Raw genomic sequence first — 15,190 nt, forward strand, 5'->3', positions numbered from 1 at the left:
GCTGCTGGACCTATCGATCGCCGCCGTTGCAAGCCCCTGTGTCTTCACCCTCAACCTACCGTTACTTTTGGGGGCTTTCTTGCCCATTTTGCCCAGCACTGGAGTAAGATCACCATGAACTGTTAGGTGCTGGAGGTTGTACGGCACAATTACTTCATTGAGTTTCTCACCTTCCCACTCCACTGGGCCCTCCACCCCTGGACTCTCACAGGGGGTCTCTCCCATCATACCCTCCTACAACATGAGGCAGATGCCCTCCTCGCCAAGGGCACGATAGAACCACTGCTTGACCCCTTCATCTACTCTCTACTTTCTCATCCCAAAGAAGGGTGGAAGGTTCCACCCTATACTCAATCTCCATATTCTCAACATCTTGATCTGAAAGATGAAGTTCCACAGGGTGATGCTCAATTCGATTATTCCCTCCCTTCTCCAGGAGTCTGGTTCTCAGCTTTTGACGTAAGAGATGCATACTTTTTTGTGTTGACATAGACCTGGCCAACTGCAAATTTCTTTGCTTATGTGCAGGCACCAACCAATACCTGTTAAGAGTTCTCCCCTTCAGCATCGCAATGGTTCCCAGGGTCTTCATGAAGGTGTTTGCAGTTGTGGCAGCACAATTCCGGCGTGTGGGGTACTCCATTTTCCTGTATCTGGATGACTGGCTTCTTGTTGCGACCTCCTGCACTGAGCTTACAAACCCATTCGCGTTCTTTGCTCTCTCATCACCCCTCTTGATGTCTGTATCAATGAGGAGAAATTGGTGCTTGTCCCAATGCAGACTGTCTACTTTATCAGTGCCCACCTCGATTTCATGGTGGCTTGTGCCTTTCTCCTGGCAGACCGCTTCACCACCCTGACATCTGATATGGACCTACGCTGCAGCTCCCGCACTTCCTTGGGCACATGATGACCTGCATCTGCGTAACACTGTAAGCCCACTTACACATGCACTGACGCAAGATGTGGCTCCTATCTGTCACCTGGCCCCATGCCACCCACCTGGACTCCACCCTGCTTGTCCCATGATCGGTTCACGCTTCCCTCATCTGGTGGACCAACCCCTCCAAGGTGCATTGATAGAGCCCTGCAAATCTGTGGATATCCACTTTATCTGCAGATCATTTCTGCAGATCGTGGCTCGGATGTGGATACAAATTTTGTACCCATGCAGGGCTCTACTCATCAGCATTCTCTTTGCCACTTGTGTCCCACTATCACCCTGACCACGGATGCTTCCCTCGCTAGTTGGGGTGCTCATCGGAATGAGCACGTTGCCAAGGCCCACATGCACATCCAAGTCCTGGAGGTCTGAGCAGTCTGCTTGGCTTTCTGCGCATTTCTGCTGCTCATCCGCACCAGTCATGTTCAGGTCCTCTCCACAACTACTATAGTGGTCACCTACGTAAACAGGCAGCTGGGCAGCAAGTCTCTGTCTCTCTGTGCAGAGCCCATCCATCTCTGGAACTGGTGTATCTGCCACCATGTCACGCTCTGTGTGGCATAACCTCCCGAGCGCACACAACTCCCTGGCCAATCAGCTGAGCTGGTACTGGTACCTCAGGCATGAGTTGGCGCTCCATGATCCCACTCTCTGCTCCCTCTGCCGTCCCTGGGGTACCCCTCGCTGGTACCTTTTCACCACACGCAAAAGCCCCAATTCCCCCTCTACTGTTCTATGGGTGGGGGGGAGGCATGGAGCCTGTCTCACAAGGTGATGTTCTCCTCCTGCCTTGGGGCAGCAAATTCCACTATGCATTCCCATCCTTCTCTACATCCTTCTGACGGGATCGGGCTACAGTCCTGCTTAATTGCCCCATTGTGGCCCAGTCAGCTTTGGATGTCCTGACCACCTCCAGCTCTCCACCCATCCTACCTCTGCCCAATCGTGGACTGTCCCACCCAGGACGGTGGGCAGAGTCTGCCAACCCAATCTGGCTCCCTTCGTCTAACAGCCTGATTTTTGGATGAGGCTTGTGCCTTATGCACAGCAGGGGGACCTCCACCAGAGCATGCTACATGGCAAAATGGGTGTGTTTCACCTCATGGGCTCAGTACCATAGCCTTCCCCTTGATGCCATCTCCATCCCTAAAGTATATCTTCAAACTTAAGACCTCAGGCCTTTCTCTTAGCTCTGTCTGGGCACACATGGCAGCACTCAGTGCCTTCCTCGCCCCTGTGGACAGATGCTCGATTTTTTTGGTTTTTTTTTGTTTACCCATTCCCCTATTACCCACTTCCTGAAGGGGCTGCTAAACATCTTCCCGCCGGTGATCACACCCACACACTCATGGGACCTTAATCTTGTACTCCCTGCCCTCACCAGATCTCCTCTCTAAGCCCCTAACACTGTGCTCCCTTGCCATGAAGGTCATTTTCTTTGTGGCTACCATTTCTGCTTGGTGGGTCAGCGAATTGGCTGCCATGATGGCTGACCTACCATATACGGTCTTCCATAAGAACAAGATCTCCTTATGCCTTCACCCTAAATTTCTCCTGAAGGTGGTTTCTGACTTCCACTTCAACCAGTCTTTCATCCACATGCCACAGCTGTGGCCAGAACCTGCATTCTGGTGCAGCACGCTGGCACAACCCTGCACTCGCTTGATGTCCATCCTGCCTACGCCTTCTACCTCAACAGGACCTGGACCTTTCATGCTTCTCCATGCCTCTTTGTGGCCATTGTGGACAGATCTCGAGGTCAGGCCCTCTCCTCCCAATGTATCTTGAAGTGGATCTCAGACAACTTGTAGCACACATGGATGCAGGCAAACACCACACCACCCAGATTATGGCACACTCAACACGGGCACAGGAGGTGCGGACGTCTCCTAGCATGACATCTGCCACACAGTGAGATATTCAATCCATGCCCTCAGCGCTCACTATGCCATAGTCTGGAGGCAGCAGCTAACAGAGCCATGGGTCATGTCGTCCGCCAGATTGCATCCTCCTCTGCACTGATCGCTGCTTGATACTCACCTGCGTTTGGACTACAGATAGGGAGCATCACTCGAAGAAAAGGTTACTTACCGCAATTGAAAGTTCTTTGACATGTGTGGTCCTTATTTGTATTCCAGTACTCACCCTCCATCCCTGCGGCTGTCGGCAGCAAGAGGGTGACTAACGAGGCAGCCTCCTGTACAGCTTCATATAACTTTGCCTGCAACCACAAGGATGCAGGCCAACAGTCACTGCTACAGCATAAGCGCACCCATATTTAGAATATAAATAGGGACCACACATCTCGAAGAACCTCCAATTAAACAGGTAAGTAACCTCTTTTCCAGTTTGAAGCCATGTTCCTCAGACGGATAGCAAACACTTGAGGTGGTTTCCACTGACTCCTGGAATGAGCTTTTTTAAAAATGTCATCTAAATAAGATTTATGCTCACTATTGCGAGGGCAGCTATTACAATTATTCTTTTATATAGCTTCTTATACCACCTCATTAGTGTAGTATGAGGGTCTAATAATGCATTAAGAGATGACTAACTTCTGTCCCATGTGGTTTATTCTGCTCGCAGTGGAGAATGTAGCATTTCAGTCAGTAGTGTTGTTTTTATATGCATGCTGCTATGGTGTTAGAGAAGGCAAGGAAGGTGCTTGGAAGCTGGTGAGGTTTGTGATTGGGGAGTTAATTCCAGTCTCAGACTGGTCTCTGAAAAAGCTAAGTCTCTTGCACAGAGAAGATTTATCCTTGTGTTAAAAAATGTCAGTGTGCCCAAGGAGTGGAATTGCAGACCAGAGTTGTCATGGTTGAGTACTTAAGGCAAACTTTTAAATATCCTCAGCCCAGAACATGGAGTGAGACATTGATTTGCTATTCTATAGGAAGGTAGCACAGGGAACAGAGGATGGGTCTGATGTGCTCATGGTCACTATGTTGCTAAGGAGATATATTTGCCTTCTGTTCTAGTTGGAGTTTAAGAGCTAATGCCTTCATGCCCAGGTATATTGCATTGCTGTAGTCCAGATGAGAGGTTAATTCATGAAGGAGTGTATAGATAAGGCTAAGGCAGCCACCAGCAGGGAGTCGAGTCTTAGCAACTGGAGATGGTGGAAAACATTACGTGGGGATGCTGCTCTGTGAGAGTTTAGCATCAATAAAGAACCCAAGAGCACTCAAACTACAGACTAAATTGACTGGTTGTGGGGGTGTACCTTCACTCAGAGAAGTGTGCAGCCTCCTTTAAGAACTTACCTCTGCCTTGCTCAGGTTCAACCATATGTTTTTAAGATCTGATCCAAGCATGGGGTGGCAGTAATATAGTCAGAATGGATACGGAGAGAGATGCCATCTGTTTATTGTTATTACTTACAAGTTTTATTTTTTGAAGTCATTCTCTGAACCACTTAAGCCTATAAAGTGCAGCAATTGGCAATGAAAGCACCAATAGAAAAATTTGAGTGTCTGCAAGACTAACTCCCTCTAGTCCAAAGGTGTCATGTAGACTATGACCACTTGTATTAGCAGAACTCTAGCCATGTCCAATCCTATATAAAGAGTAGTCAGATTTTTAAGCACATAAGCATGTGCTTTGAAATGTTTCAAATTCTTAAAGATGTTGGAATGTGTATAAATTATCATAGCTGAGGCATAAAGTGCACCAGTCCTACTTTGATGGTAAAAGAAAAACATGCCTTCTCACTTTATCCTTATTTGTTGGAGTGGACAAGGAAGTACATTTAACCTTTAAGGGAGTCAAATGTTGATTTAGAAAACTGCATGCCAGAGGGATTGTCCGATAATAGGGCAAATTACATGGGTAGTTTTGGAACTAATCCTGTCTTCCTTAGGTTGTCTCTATTTTTTCTTTCCTTTATTCCGTCTCCTTGACTTTACTTTCTAGTGTACTACTCCTTTCCTATCATGCAAATTTATTGACAGAGTAACTGAGTTGGAAATACATTTCTGTAACTAGACAGGAGATTGCAATGAACTGGGAGGAGTAGTTCTCTCTAGCCTGCAGCAAAAATGTATGGTAAACTTTTCTGTGGTCAACCTCCCTTCAATTTAAACACATACAGATTATAATCTATAAACCCCAACTATACAGTGTATAGTTTTTTAGTAAGGCACAGACTATACTTAAGTCATATCCTTGATGTATATCTGAAGGAAAAATAGCCTATCACCTGAATTTGGCTGTAATATATTGACAAAAAAAATTAACCCTCTTACTGTATATGATGTACTAACCTGTCAGTCATACAAAGTACTTTATGTACATGCCAAGACTTTAGCCTCACTAGTCTTGGACCTGGGATAAGTGCTTTCTATCGGTGTTACTTCATACACACTGTGCATCTGTAATATTAGCTTTGTAATCTCTCAACTCAGTTGTTTTTCCATATGCTAAAATCAGATTACATTATTGCCCATTTGCAAGGAAGGTGGCATAAATTGCATGAGCCCCAAAGAGTTTTCTAAACACCATTTCCTCATCGGCTTCATCTAAAATCAGGTTTCCCCAAACCACATCACTTTCAGCAGCTGTTCTGTGGTTGGGTATTGCATATGCTACGTAAGTTATGTCAACAGAGGCTTGCAAATTGTAAAGACTTGTTCCCATCACACACTGCTTGACAAGCACAGTAGGGCACCTTGTACATGCTAGCTGTTGGGGACCCACCTTGGGAAGTGACAGAATTCTAATTGAGCTCTTTCTCTCTGGCCTGCAGCTGCCAGTATCCAGTCTAGGCCTGACATTATGCTCTGGAATAAGCACTGTTCTTCCCCCTAAAATTTTGTAGTCAATTGTGTAGGTGAGATTAAAGATAAATGTACCTCCATAGTTATTGATAGTCACTTTACATCACACTTTTCAAAGTACCAGTACAGATCTATTCCTTCAGGTAAACCAAACTTGCACACGTTTTGGGAGAATCAGGACATTCAGATAGAGATTGTGGTTTGCTTTTAACTTGACCCTTTTGGAACAAATTCAGCTTTTGGTAGGGGCATAGCTGGACACTCAAAGATTAAATAGCCACTTAATTTTAAAAAAAAAGTAGAAAAGAGGAGGCAGATTAGGTTGAGATTGAATCAACTCTAGGAAACTTAACTTTTCTACCGTTACAATAGCTAACAGTTAACAGACCAATACCTACTTCAAGCCATTTAAAAGCCCCATTTTAAAATCAGCCTTGTCCGATTACTTTCACCTTTTCCATCATAAGCTGCTTTTACGCTAAAGGGGGAGAAGTTAACTGCCTTTTCTTTTTTCTATTCCAGACTAGTGTGGTTAACTACATTGACCAGAGGCATAAACCAGCAAGCGACCAGTTGTTTTTTGTGGTATTTGAATGGAAAGATCCTTTTATACAGAAAGTTCAAGATGTGAGTAAATTCTAGTCACTCCTCACACGCTTACATGACTTAGTTTTAAACGAAGTAGAAATTCAGCATATAGTGCTCAGAAAACATTGGAGGAAGGCTGATGTCATTTGGGAGTGATTGGGTTGAAATTCTCAAAGTTCTTTCAACCTAATCTAAATGTTGCTGAGGTCAAGACCATCTTCAGCCTCTCCTTGACCTGGTAATTGCACACACAAAGCTAAGACAAAACTAAAATTCTCTGAAGTATGTGGGAAGCAACATTTGAAGTCTGAACATTTGTTTGGGCATGAAGAAAACGCTTAGGAGAAATGTATTCTCAGAGGATAAAACACCACACTCAGGAAGATGCATATAGGGACTATGAGATAATACTTGTATAAAATGTCTAAGGCAAAAAACCAAACATTTTATAAATGGAATTTAACAACATATTGAACAGCTGTAACATAGGTTGAGTGTAAGAGGTGACAAAAATAATAGTTTAACTCTTTTGCAGATTGTCACTGCCAATCCTTGGAACATGATTGCTCTACTATGTGGTATTTTCTTGGCTCTGTTTAAAGCAACGGACTTTGCCAAATTAAGTGTTAAGTGGATGATCAAAATCCGAAGGAGGCACCTGAAGAGAAGTCAAGCAATGAACCACATAACCTGAGGACTAAAACACATTTAAAATATTTAGTACACTGGATAAAAATTCAACTAACAATGCAGCTGTTACACAAATTAAAGAGAATTTGTGCTTCAAGGAGAAATACTTACCTTTCCTGGAGTGATAGCATAAATGAACTGACACTTGAACCGCTGTAAAACAAGCCTGCTAAATACGTGAGTTTTTAAAATGTAAGTTATGAACTACTTTATCAAGCTCATGTCAATCTATTGGGGGTGGAAGGGAATTCATAAAGTAATGTTCAAAATGTCAGCATAGTAGAACAGAATACAGATAGACATTTGTAGGTAGGTTGTGGGTCTAGACAGTAGTTTAAGCTTTTCTGCACAAGCTAAAGGGACTGTCCCTGCTACCATAAAAATGTCCTGAAGCAGTAAAATGATTTAAGTCATCCTCAGTAATTGTGGCTGGGAAGATCAGATTATCTATGAACACCAAGGAGCCTAGAGCACTTACTTGATCATTGTAAATATGAGTCAAAGGCTGTCTTCACTGACAGTGGCAAATTCACTGCCATCAGATTGACTTATCTGGATCGACTGGGCGGTCAGTGAAGACTTGATCAGTCGATCCAGAAATTGATGTATTAAGACCACCTTCTCAAGTGGTGTAGCGCTGTATCGACAGGAATGCTCTTCCTGTCAGCACAGTGCAGTGAAGATGATGCGCAGAACAGAAGCACAGAAGTAGATGGGAGTTACGCAAGTTTTTTGCGTAGTTTGTGTAACTCTGGTTGACTGCCACCGAATCCCCAAGGTACGTGAAGACAAGCCCAAAGTCTAATCTCTCAATCTCCAGTTTATGAGCTAGAACATAGAATGCCTTGGAATTTTATCAAACATTACATGTTTGGTTAAAATGCATTGACTGTGTATTTAAAACTACTTTAAGAGCAAGTTATGTGTAAGCCATGTGGAATAAGTCATGGATCCCTACCAATTATTTCTTCTTAAACAAAGCCTCTTGCTTTAATACTTCATCTGTAGAATGATTTTTCCATAAACCAGATTCTCAACTACTTTATGTACAACTTTATTTGAACTTCACAAGAGTAGAATTTGAGCATAAATTTAAATTTGGACTATTCTAATAGCTAACATATAAGCAAGTCCATGGATTTCTGTCAAGGCCAGCTCAAAAGATTTGTAGAACTCAAGCTGATGGTTTCTGGACCTCAGTTACACCAAATATAATTGTTGGGAATAATAATTTAGAAATTAGGAAATTGAGACTGATGGCAGCATAAAGTTCAGTTACTGTGAAAAGCAGTGTTTTTTCTATTTTGCCTCACGCATAAAAAATTAAAATTTATATTGCTTAAGTCTAAATTGACCTCCTACATACTACTTCTGTTTATGGAGAAACATTTTTCTTCATAAAACCCAATCCTAATTTCTGATAGTATAGGATCTAGGTGATGCAGTTTCAACCAATACCTTACATCTAGAATGCATTCTTGAGGGATGTAATAAAGAATTTTCATAACAAAATGTAGCTGACTCCAAAAATATAGTAAGAAGCCAGGAAGAACGAGCAAATGCTGGTTTTTCAGCATTTGATTATTCTAAAAAGGTACAAAGCTTTTCTTGCAAAGACTGAATTCAGCTCCCACTTGTGCCCTATGCAATTCCATTGCTCATATTCCAAGAGGCAGAGCAAACTGGGAGCTTAATGCTTATAATACTAACAAACTGGTTAGAATAAGCATATTAAGGTGAAAACTTTAGCCCCACTAACATCTGAGTTTTTGCCAAGATTTCACCCCCTTTGTTTTGGAACAATTGCAGAGGGATTGAAACCAGTTTTTTCTATTCAGGAGTTATACTATGAGGTCTCAAAAATGTAACATTGAGCTACAAAACAGAGTGGTGCAGAATCAAGAGCAATGAAAAAGGAACCACTGCTGGTATGGAATTTCCACTGTGTAATTAGTAGGAGCATAAAATAGGGACCTTATTATGTAAACCTTACTCTTATGTATCAAATCTTTTACTTAAAGCCAATCCCACCATCAGATGACTAAAAGACTCTCCACTCCATCATGAAAAGAAATTATGCATGATGTTTTCTTTAATAGAAAGTTTATATCTAAAGCAAATGTGTACTTAAGTTTCTTAAAGGTCAGTTGCTTGTCCTTCAAAGACACAACTGAGCAACTACAGCATATTTCCATCTCCTATTTTTGCAAGTCTACCATTACTTTTCTTTGAATCTGCATTCTCAGCTCTGTAAACATGGTGTCCATTTTGATTTAAGAGTTGCTGTAGTGTATGCTGCTAAAGAGACTAAGAACTACATGGCAATGCTTTGCCTCCGTGTAGTCATGGTTCCCAAGGAAAACACTACTCACACAGTTGTTTTTAACTTCATGTCCTTTCCAAATCAGCAGTCATTCTGAGGAAGCCCAAACACACAAGCGCTTACCCAGGACCAGGCTGTTTAAAAAAAAAAAACAAAAACATTCTTTGGTAGATCCTGCATCACATGGAGTCCTTCTCCCCAGGCAGTCAGAGGCCAGAGTCATGTCAGTCAGTTTTAGACATCTCAATCTGTGCACTTTGAAACTGCTGCACAGCCCCTATTTCCTTTCTGAAATACACCATAATTAAGGTGAAAAAAGTGTTACTCTACAGAAAAGCAGCACACCTAATTCAAATATTGTAGACTGGAATTTACAAGCAACAAAGGAATCTCTTTAGAACTAATCAAGGAAAACAGGTCACTGTCTTGTTACCACACATACGCAGAAAGGGTAAGTACTTTGTTAGGAATGCATCACTGGTGAGGTAGTTCAACAGCTAAGAACTGGGTATTGGAACATTCCATACTTCATCAGCCACAGGGCCTGGACACCATGATCTGGAGCCGCATACCATTGGTTAACAACCTTTATCCATTGTCAGCCAAGATTTAACTCTACAGCACTGCTGGAGTTTAGATAGCTTAGGCTTTTCATTAAGGCTCAATGTTGCACACATTTCTACAGGACTCACTCAATATAAGCCTTCTGGTCATCATGGCTAGAACATAAAAAGATGGTGATATACAGCATTAAATACAAACAAAGACTTTATTGAATGCTGCTCAATCCCCCAGTGAAGATTTTATTACAAAAGTTTTCACACAACTGCAATTTCAGAGAGTGGAATGGTACTTCTGATAACAGACATGAAAAAGACGATTAAGTAAAACAAGACGTCTATAGTCAGCTTTTTCCATCTTATATTTAAGAAGCATACTGCATTTTCATTAAATAAACCAAGGCATTTGTAGTTAGTGCTCTGCACTTCAGTAGTAGAAACCTTGCTTGGAATGGCAGATTTCGTTTCACTCCCCAGGCCAGCAGAGGCTGAAAGTGCTGCAGAAACAGCTCAATCAGCCTCTGGAGGAGGGAAGGGAGAAAAAGAGGAGAGAACTGCATTGTTCCACAGAGATTCCTTGGGCTGATATAAGTGCTTCATTGATGGGCTGTAACAGAAGCTCCATCCTCAGCTGTAGGATGAGAAACAAACTTAAGCAGACCCAGGAGAGAGAAGCATGGAGGGGACAAGTGAACAGCAAGGCATTCATCAAGTGGAAGGTCAGACACAGGATATACAGCAATCTGTTCAAAGTAGAGTTTTATTTTATGTTTTCACACTTCATCTTATTTCTAAGTTGTGCTTTTCATAATTAAAAATTTAAACCCACTGCATAGGAATCTTCACTCAGTGGAATTCAATACAACATCTTTGAGATCTGTAATGAGAAGGGGCACAGAGCAGCCCATTAAGTTTATGTAAAAAGTAATGTACCTTAGTTTTATTTGAGAAAATACATCAGAACTAGAAGCCTCTTCTAGAATCTCAACCAAGGTCTGCAGCAATGTAAAAAGCATGTATAAAACAAGGGAAAATGTACATAGACTACACCATCTATATGCAACACAATCAAAAAAGAAAATTCAAGTCAATTCTCACCACTCCCATAATTCTCACTCAGATTATGGATAAAATTCATTTCTGTGAAACTTCAGAAGTGACATCAATGATTAGACAAATTTACAATATGCTGTGGTAATGATATATCATTCAACTATTGTATTTAAATTCATAGATTTTTTCCATTTACATTTTGCCAGAAAAAAAGTTGGCCATTTCTACTATACTGATGAGGTTTCTGTTTTGCAATTTTTACATATTTCCAAAATGTGTACAAAAGTATGTCTATCAAGCAGAGGTCATTTCTTTATTTGGCACTTGTACTGTTGTATGCATTTAGCACATTGTGAGCATGGTTTTGCTTTTCAGCAAGAGTCTGCTTTAGCTTTAGCTCATCTAACTTTTTCCACAACTCTTCACGTTCCAATTCCTTCTTTTTTTCTCTACAGAAAAAGTAAAATGATTAGACATGTCTAGGATCCACATGCAATATGCATTATAATTAGTTTGATCAAACAGCGTATGCTATTCTTATTTACTGCAAATTCCTCTTAATTTTTTTTTTAAAGCCACTGCCCCAGGATTTTTCCCATGCCAAATATCAAAGCTCAACTCATTGATTCTCAGTGGCAGAATGTGACATCTGTCTTTGAGAGATTATATTGTCCTCTGACAAACCATGAAGTCTTCTATAAGTAATTAATTTCACTAAAAATACTGCAGTTGTATCCATATTACTAAATTCAACACTTTTTTCAGGTGATGCATTTCAGAAACACAAACTAAGAAAATGAATACCTTTGTCTTTCTGCTTTGTATGAGCTTGTAAGTTCCTCAAATAGCTTGCCATTCATTTCCATTAATGTTTTCAGCACATTATATACAAGTGCTACAATGGTCCTGAGCAAAAGGAAAGCACTGTAAATGACTGGATTATAGGATTTGTTTACTAGCATCTGTTTTAAGTGTCTGTCTTTCCCTTTCTGTTCCAGATTTACTGTATTTAGACAGTATAATAACTAAGTTTTAAAAGAAGATGTTTATTGTAGTGTCCTGTATGCATGAACTTGAGGATTTGTTAAATATGCATTTAGTACATTTAGTTCATTACCTTGGATTATAAAACGTTAAAACTGGAAGGCTTCACATAAACCAGCCACAGTAAATTAATTTTTAAATGTTAATATCCTCCAAGGTTGCAAAAGGCTGGAGTCTGATTAAGGTAACTCTCACAGTCATAACAGATTATATTACAAAATAAAACGGTAATATAATACTAATGTTGATAAAGGTAGCATGGATAATATCTTCAGACTATAGAATGATGAGCCTCAAGCAAGGGAAAGAGTTTGACGCATCTGCAGATTACACTAAAGAAAATGCTTTATGGAGGGGGTAAATTATTTTGGGGTGATATGTGCCACTCAGAAAACTGTTCTAGTGCCATGATTATACATTATAGGACACTGGCTGATTATGAAGGTAAACATTTAAAAACAGAGCTCAGATGGGTCTAGGCTGCTCATATTTTTTGTATGTGTATCAATATTCTAGTTTAGGATTATGCTCTTCTACCAATAGCAGGGAGAAAGATCCTCTTAATCACAACATGCTATTCAGATATATTAAGACCTATCTCCCTTAATTCCCTTCCAGAAAGTTTAAACTCTAGGTACTACACTTGAGAGGTAACTAATAATCCTTCAAAAGAAATATCGGAACATTTTCAGGGTAGAACTGGATATACTTTAATTTATGAAACCTTCAAGGTGTATATATTACTAATTCAAGCATCTTGGTGATCTAGTTGTTATAACCCTTAACCCCTTCTCACACTAGCTTTTGTCTTCACTTGTCAAATCATGTCCCAAATAGACTAAACTCTTCAGGGCTGGGACTATTATTTGGTTGTAGAGTGCCATATACACGTATAACACTTTATATACTGTTAAATAATTTCAAATATTAAAAATAAGTTTCAAAGGAAATACAAAATGTATGACAAGTTTTGTTTTCATCACACTATGTCCAGTTATTCACCTTTAAGAAGTGACAAACAGCAAGTCTATCATAATAAATTAACAGGAAGCCAAAATTCACCAAATTTTGATTTCTTATTCCCCTGACCTTCTCAAAGTACCAGCACGGAAAACATCTCCCAAACACAGCACCAACAGAAACCTTAAAATCCAATTTAGAATGCTTAGTATATTTACTGACTGCATCACAACTTTCCTCCGAGCATAAACTGTCTCCTTCAAGATCACACTGAAGCTAAGTAAACTCTTATTTTCTGTTAGAGAGAAAATAAGTATATAATTCTGAAATCTCTTATCTGGATGGGAACAGAATAAAAGATACCTTTCTGAATTTGCTAGTCCTCTAAGTATACTTTAGCTGTTTGACTCATTTAGTTTATGGAATAACTTATCTCATAAGAATGGTTGAGGCAGAATAGTGGCTTCTCCTGTGACTGATAAAAAGGGGGATTCTCTTCAGGTCTAAATTTTGATGAGGTCCCAAGAAACTCAAAGGACACAGAGCTAGTCTTCTGTCTATAACATTGATAGTTCAGTCTCACAGCTGATGTGCTTGCAGCTATAACTAAGTGAATTCTTTGCAACTCATGCATCCCTAGCATACAGTTTCTGCATTTAGAACTTATTTAACAATTCTCTGTTGGTTAAGCATGAGCCAGAACAGAATCCAGCTCATTCTCCCACAACCGTCTTAATTCTGTATGGCCAGTAGAATAAAGATGTATACAAGCAATCCTCTGAGCAGCTCCCTGTGTTTATTTGGTGTCAGTGGTTCATGCTATCATTAAAATAAAGCTTTAATAGTCAACATTCAGGGTAGAGTATCACTTAAGATGTCAGAATACTGAATAGCCCAGAATCTGTTATTTCTAAGTCATCTAACATGCTTCTTAGTCTTTCATTCCCAAACATTTCACTAACTGAAAAAGAAACACTTTGGTATCTTAATACTTAGGTGCAATAGTGGTTTTAATTTTTTAAGTGAAACTGCATACAATAGGCCTCATTGTTTAACATTTAGGAGTTATATATTACACAACAGCATTCAACCGTCATTTCTCCTCTCCAACATCCTTTTATATCACTAGATGGTGGATGAAATTTTACATGCTGAAAAATTTTGTTTTCTTGCTTAAAGTTTAAATTTTTCCTCCATTATCCTGGACAATGATAAACGTCTTGATGTAGATATTGCAGGAATATCATGACTCACAGTCCTTTCCTCGGATTTTGATGCTTCAGGGTATGAGAAGCCTCCTAAGGTCAGTTACCATACATCATTTTAAAATGATACACAAGGTCAAACCTGTGTAACAACCACACCACCATCCAATTCCCTTACTCTTTTTTTTTTTTTTTTTTTTTAAATAAGTACATTCCAATTCATCACCATAAGGGAGTAAAACAATAAAAGATGTGAATGAAATCCAATACCTTAATTCAAGTAATTGGAAAACATTTTACTCACTTCAGCTAAGTAATTATTTCTATCTGTGGTAAGTGGTGCATGGCAGAACATAAAATTCTCCTAGACATTCTACTTCAAAGTATACTTAGTAACAGCACTTCATTCTCATTTTGAAGTCAATGGGATTACTCACCTGCATCAAGTTAAGTATCTGCATAAGTGTCTGCGTGATCACAGCCTAAGACAGGAAAGTAAGCTAATACAATTTATTTCTGATAATATTTCTTTTAAAAGAAGTCAGAATAAGCAATACATACGGATTCCAGTGTTCTTTGGAGATCTTGTATAAACTACCAAACATAATTGGTAGAATTTTGTCAATGTTCTCTTCAATCAGACTAAGAATGTACTCATTATTCCAAAAGTATAAAGCCCTTTCTGCAACCTGAAATACACATTTCAGAATCACAACCACAAAACAAGCTAGTACTAATTAATGTAGAAATCAAATGTGCAACACTATTGAAAATACTATTAATACCTGAAAATGTGAACTTGACACACACTTGGATATCTGCTTAAATAGAGGTTCTTCTATTTTTTTGAACTGGGTTGGTTCTATTACGTCTAAGATTTCTTCAATTTCACCTAAAAACATCACCTGTTTTTATAAAGAAAAGCTTTTATATACATGTCATTCAGAAGGTATATAGATACCTCATAGCTAGACTGAGGATATCAGTTGAATAATCAGTAGAACAGGGTGCACACTGACTTGTATGTTGTAAGAAACATGGCACATTAC

The 15,190-nt window shown here is 39.9% G+C and overlaps 2 protein-coding genes across 5 annotated transcripts in view; one reads left to right on the top strand and one right to left on the bottom strand.

The window, feature by feature from the left end:
* PACC1 (proton activated chloride channel 1) overlaps positions 1 to 7,093 on the top strand; it is a 34,694-nt gene extending 27,601 nt beyond the window's left edge. For all 3 annotated transcript variants that reach the window (XM_067565001.1, XM_067565002.1, XM_067565000.1), the window contains 2 exons: positions 6,241 to 6,345; positions 6,842 to 7,093. In XM_067565001.1, the coding sequence (XP_067421102.1) occupies positions 6,241 to 6,345; positions 6,842 to 7,000 (264 nt within the window). In that variant the 3' untranslated portion in view covers positions 7,001 to 7,093. The remainder of the gene's footprint in view (positions 1 to 6,240; positions 6,346 to 6,841) is intronic.
* A 3,528-nt stretch (positions 7,094 to 10,621) lies between these two features.
* The window catches only part of PPP2R5A (protein phosphatase 2 regulatory subunit B'alpha), an 87,481-nt gene continuing 82,912 nt past the window's right edge, over positions 10,622 to 15,190 (bottom strand). For both annotated transcript variants that reach the window (XM_067564998.1, XM_067564999.1), the window contains exons 10-13: positions 14,927 to 15,046; positions 14,703 to 14,830; positions 11,737 to 11,838; positions 10,622 to 11,381 (exon numbers count right to left, since the gene is read on the bottom strand). In XM_067564998.1, the coding sequence (XP_067421099.1) occupies positions 11,246 to 11,381; positions 11,737 to 11,838; positions 14,703 to 14,830; positions 14,927 to 15,046 (486 nt within the window). In that variant the 3' untranslated portion in view covers positions 10,622 to 11,245. The remainder of the gene's footprint in view (positions 11,382 to 11,736; positions 11,839 to 14,702; positions 14,831 to 14,926; positions 15,047 to 15,190) is intronic.

This window comes from Emydura macquarii, unplaced genomic scaffold (assembly GCF_026122565.2).
Source record: "Emydura macquarii macquarii isolate MOO-44397 ecotype Brisbane River unplaced genomic scaffold, CSIRO-AGI_Emac_v2 contig_2676, whole genome shotgun sequence".
Classification (NCBI taxonomy): domain Eukaryota; kingdom Metazoa; phylum Chordata; order Testudines; family Chelidae; genus Emydura; species Emydura macquarii.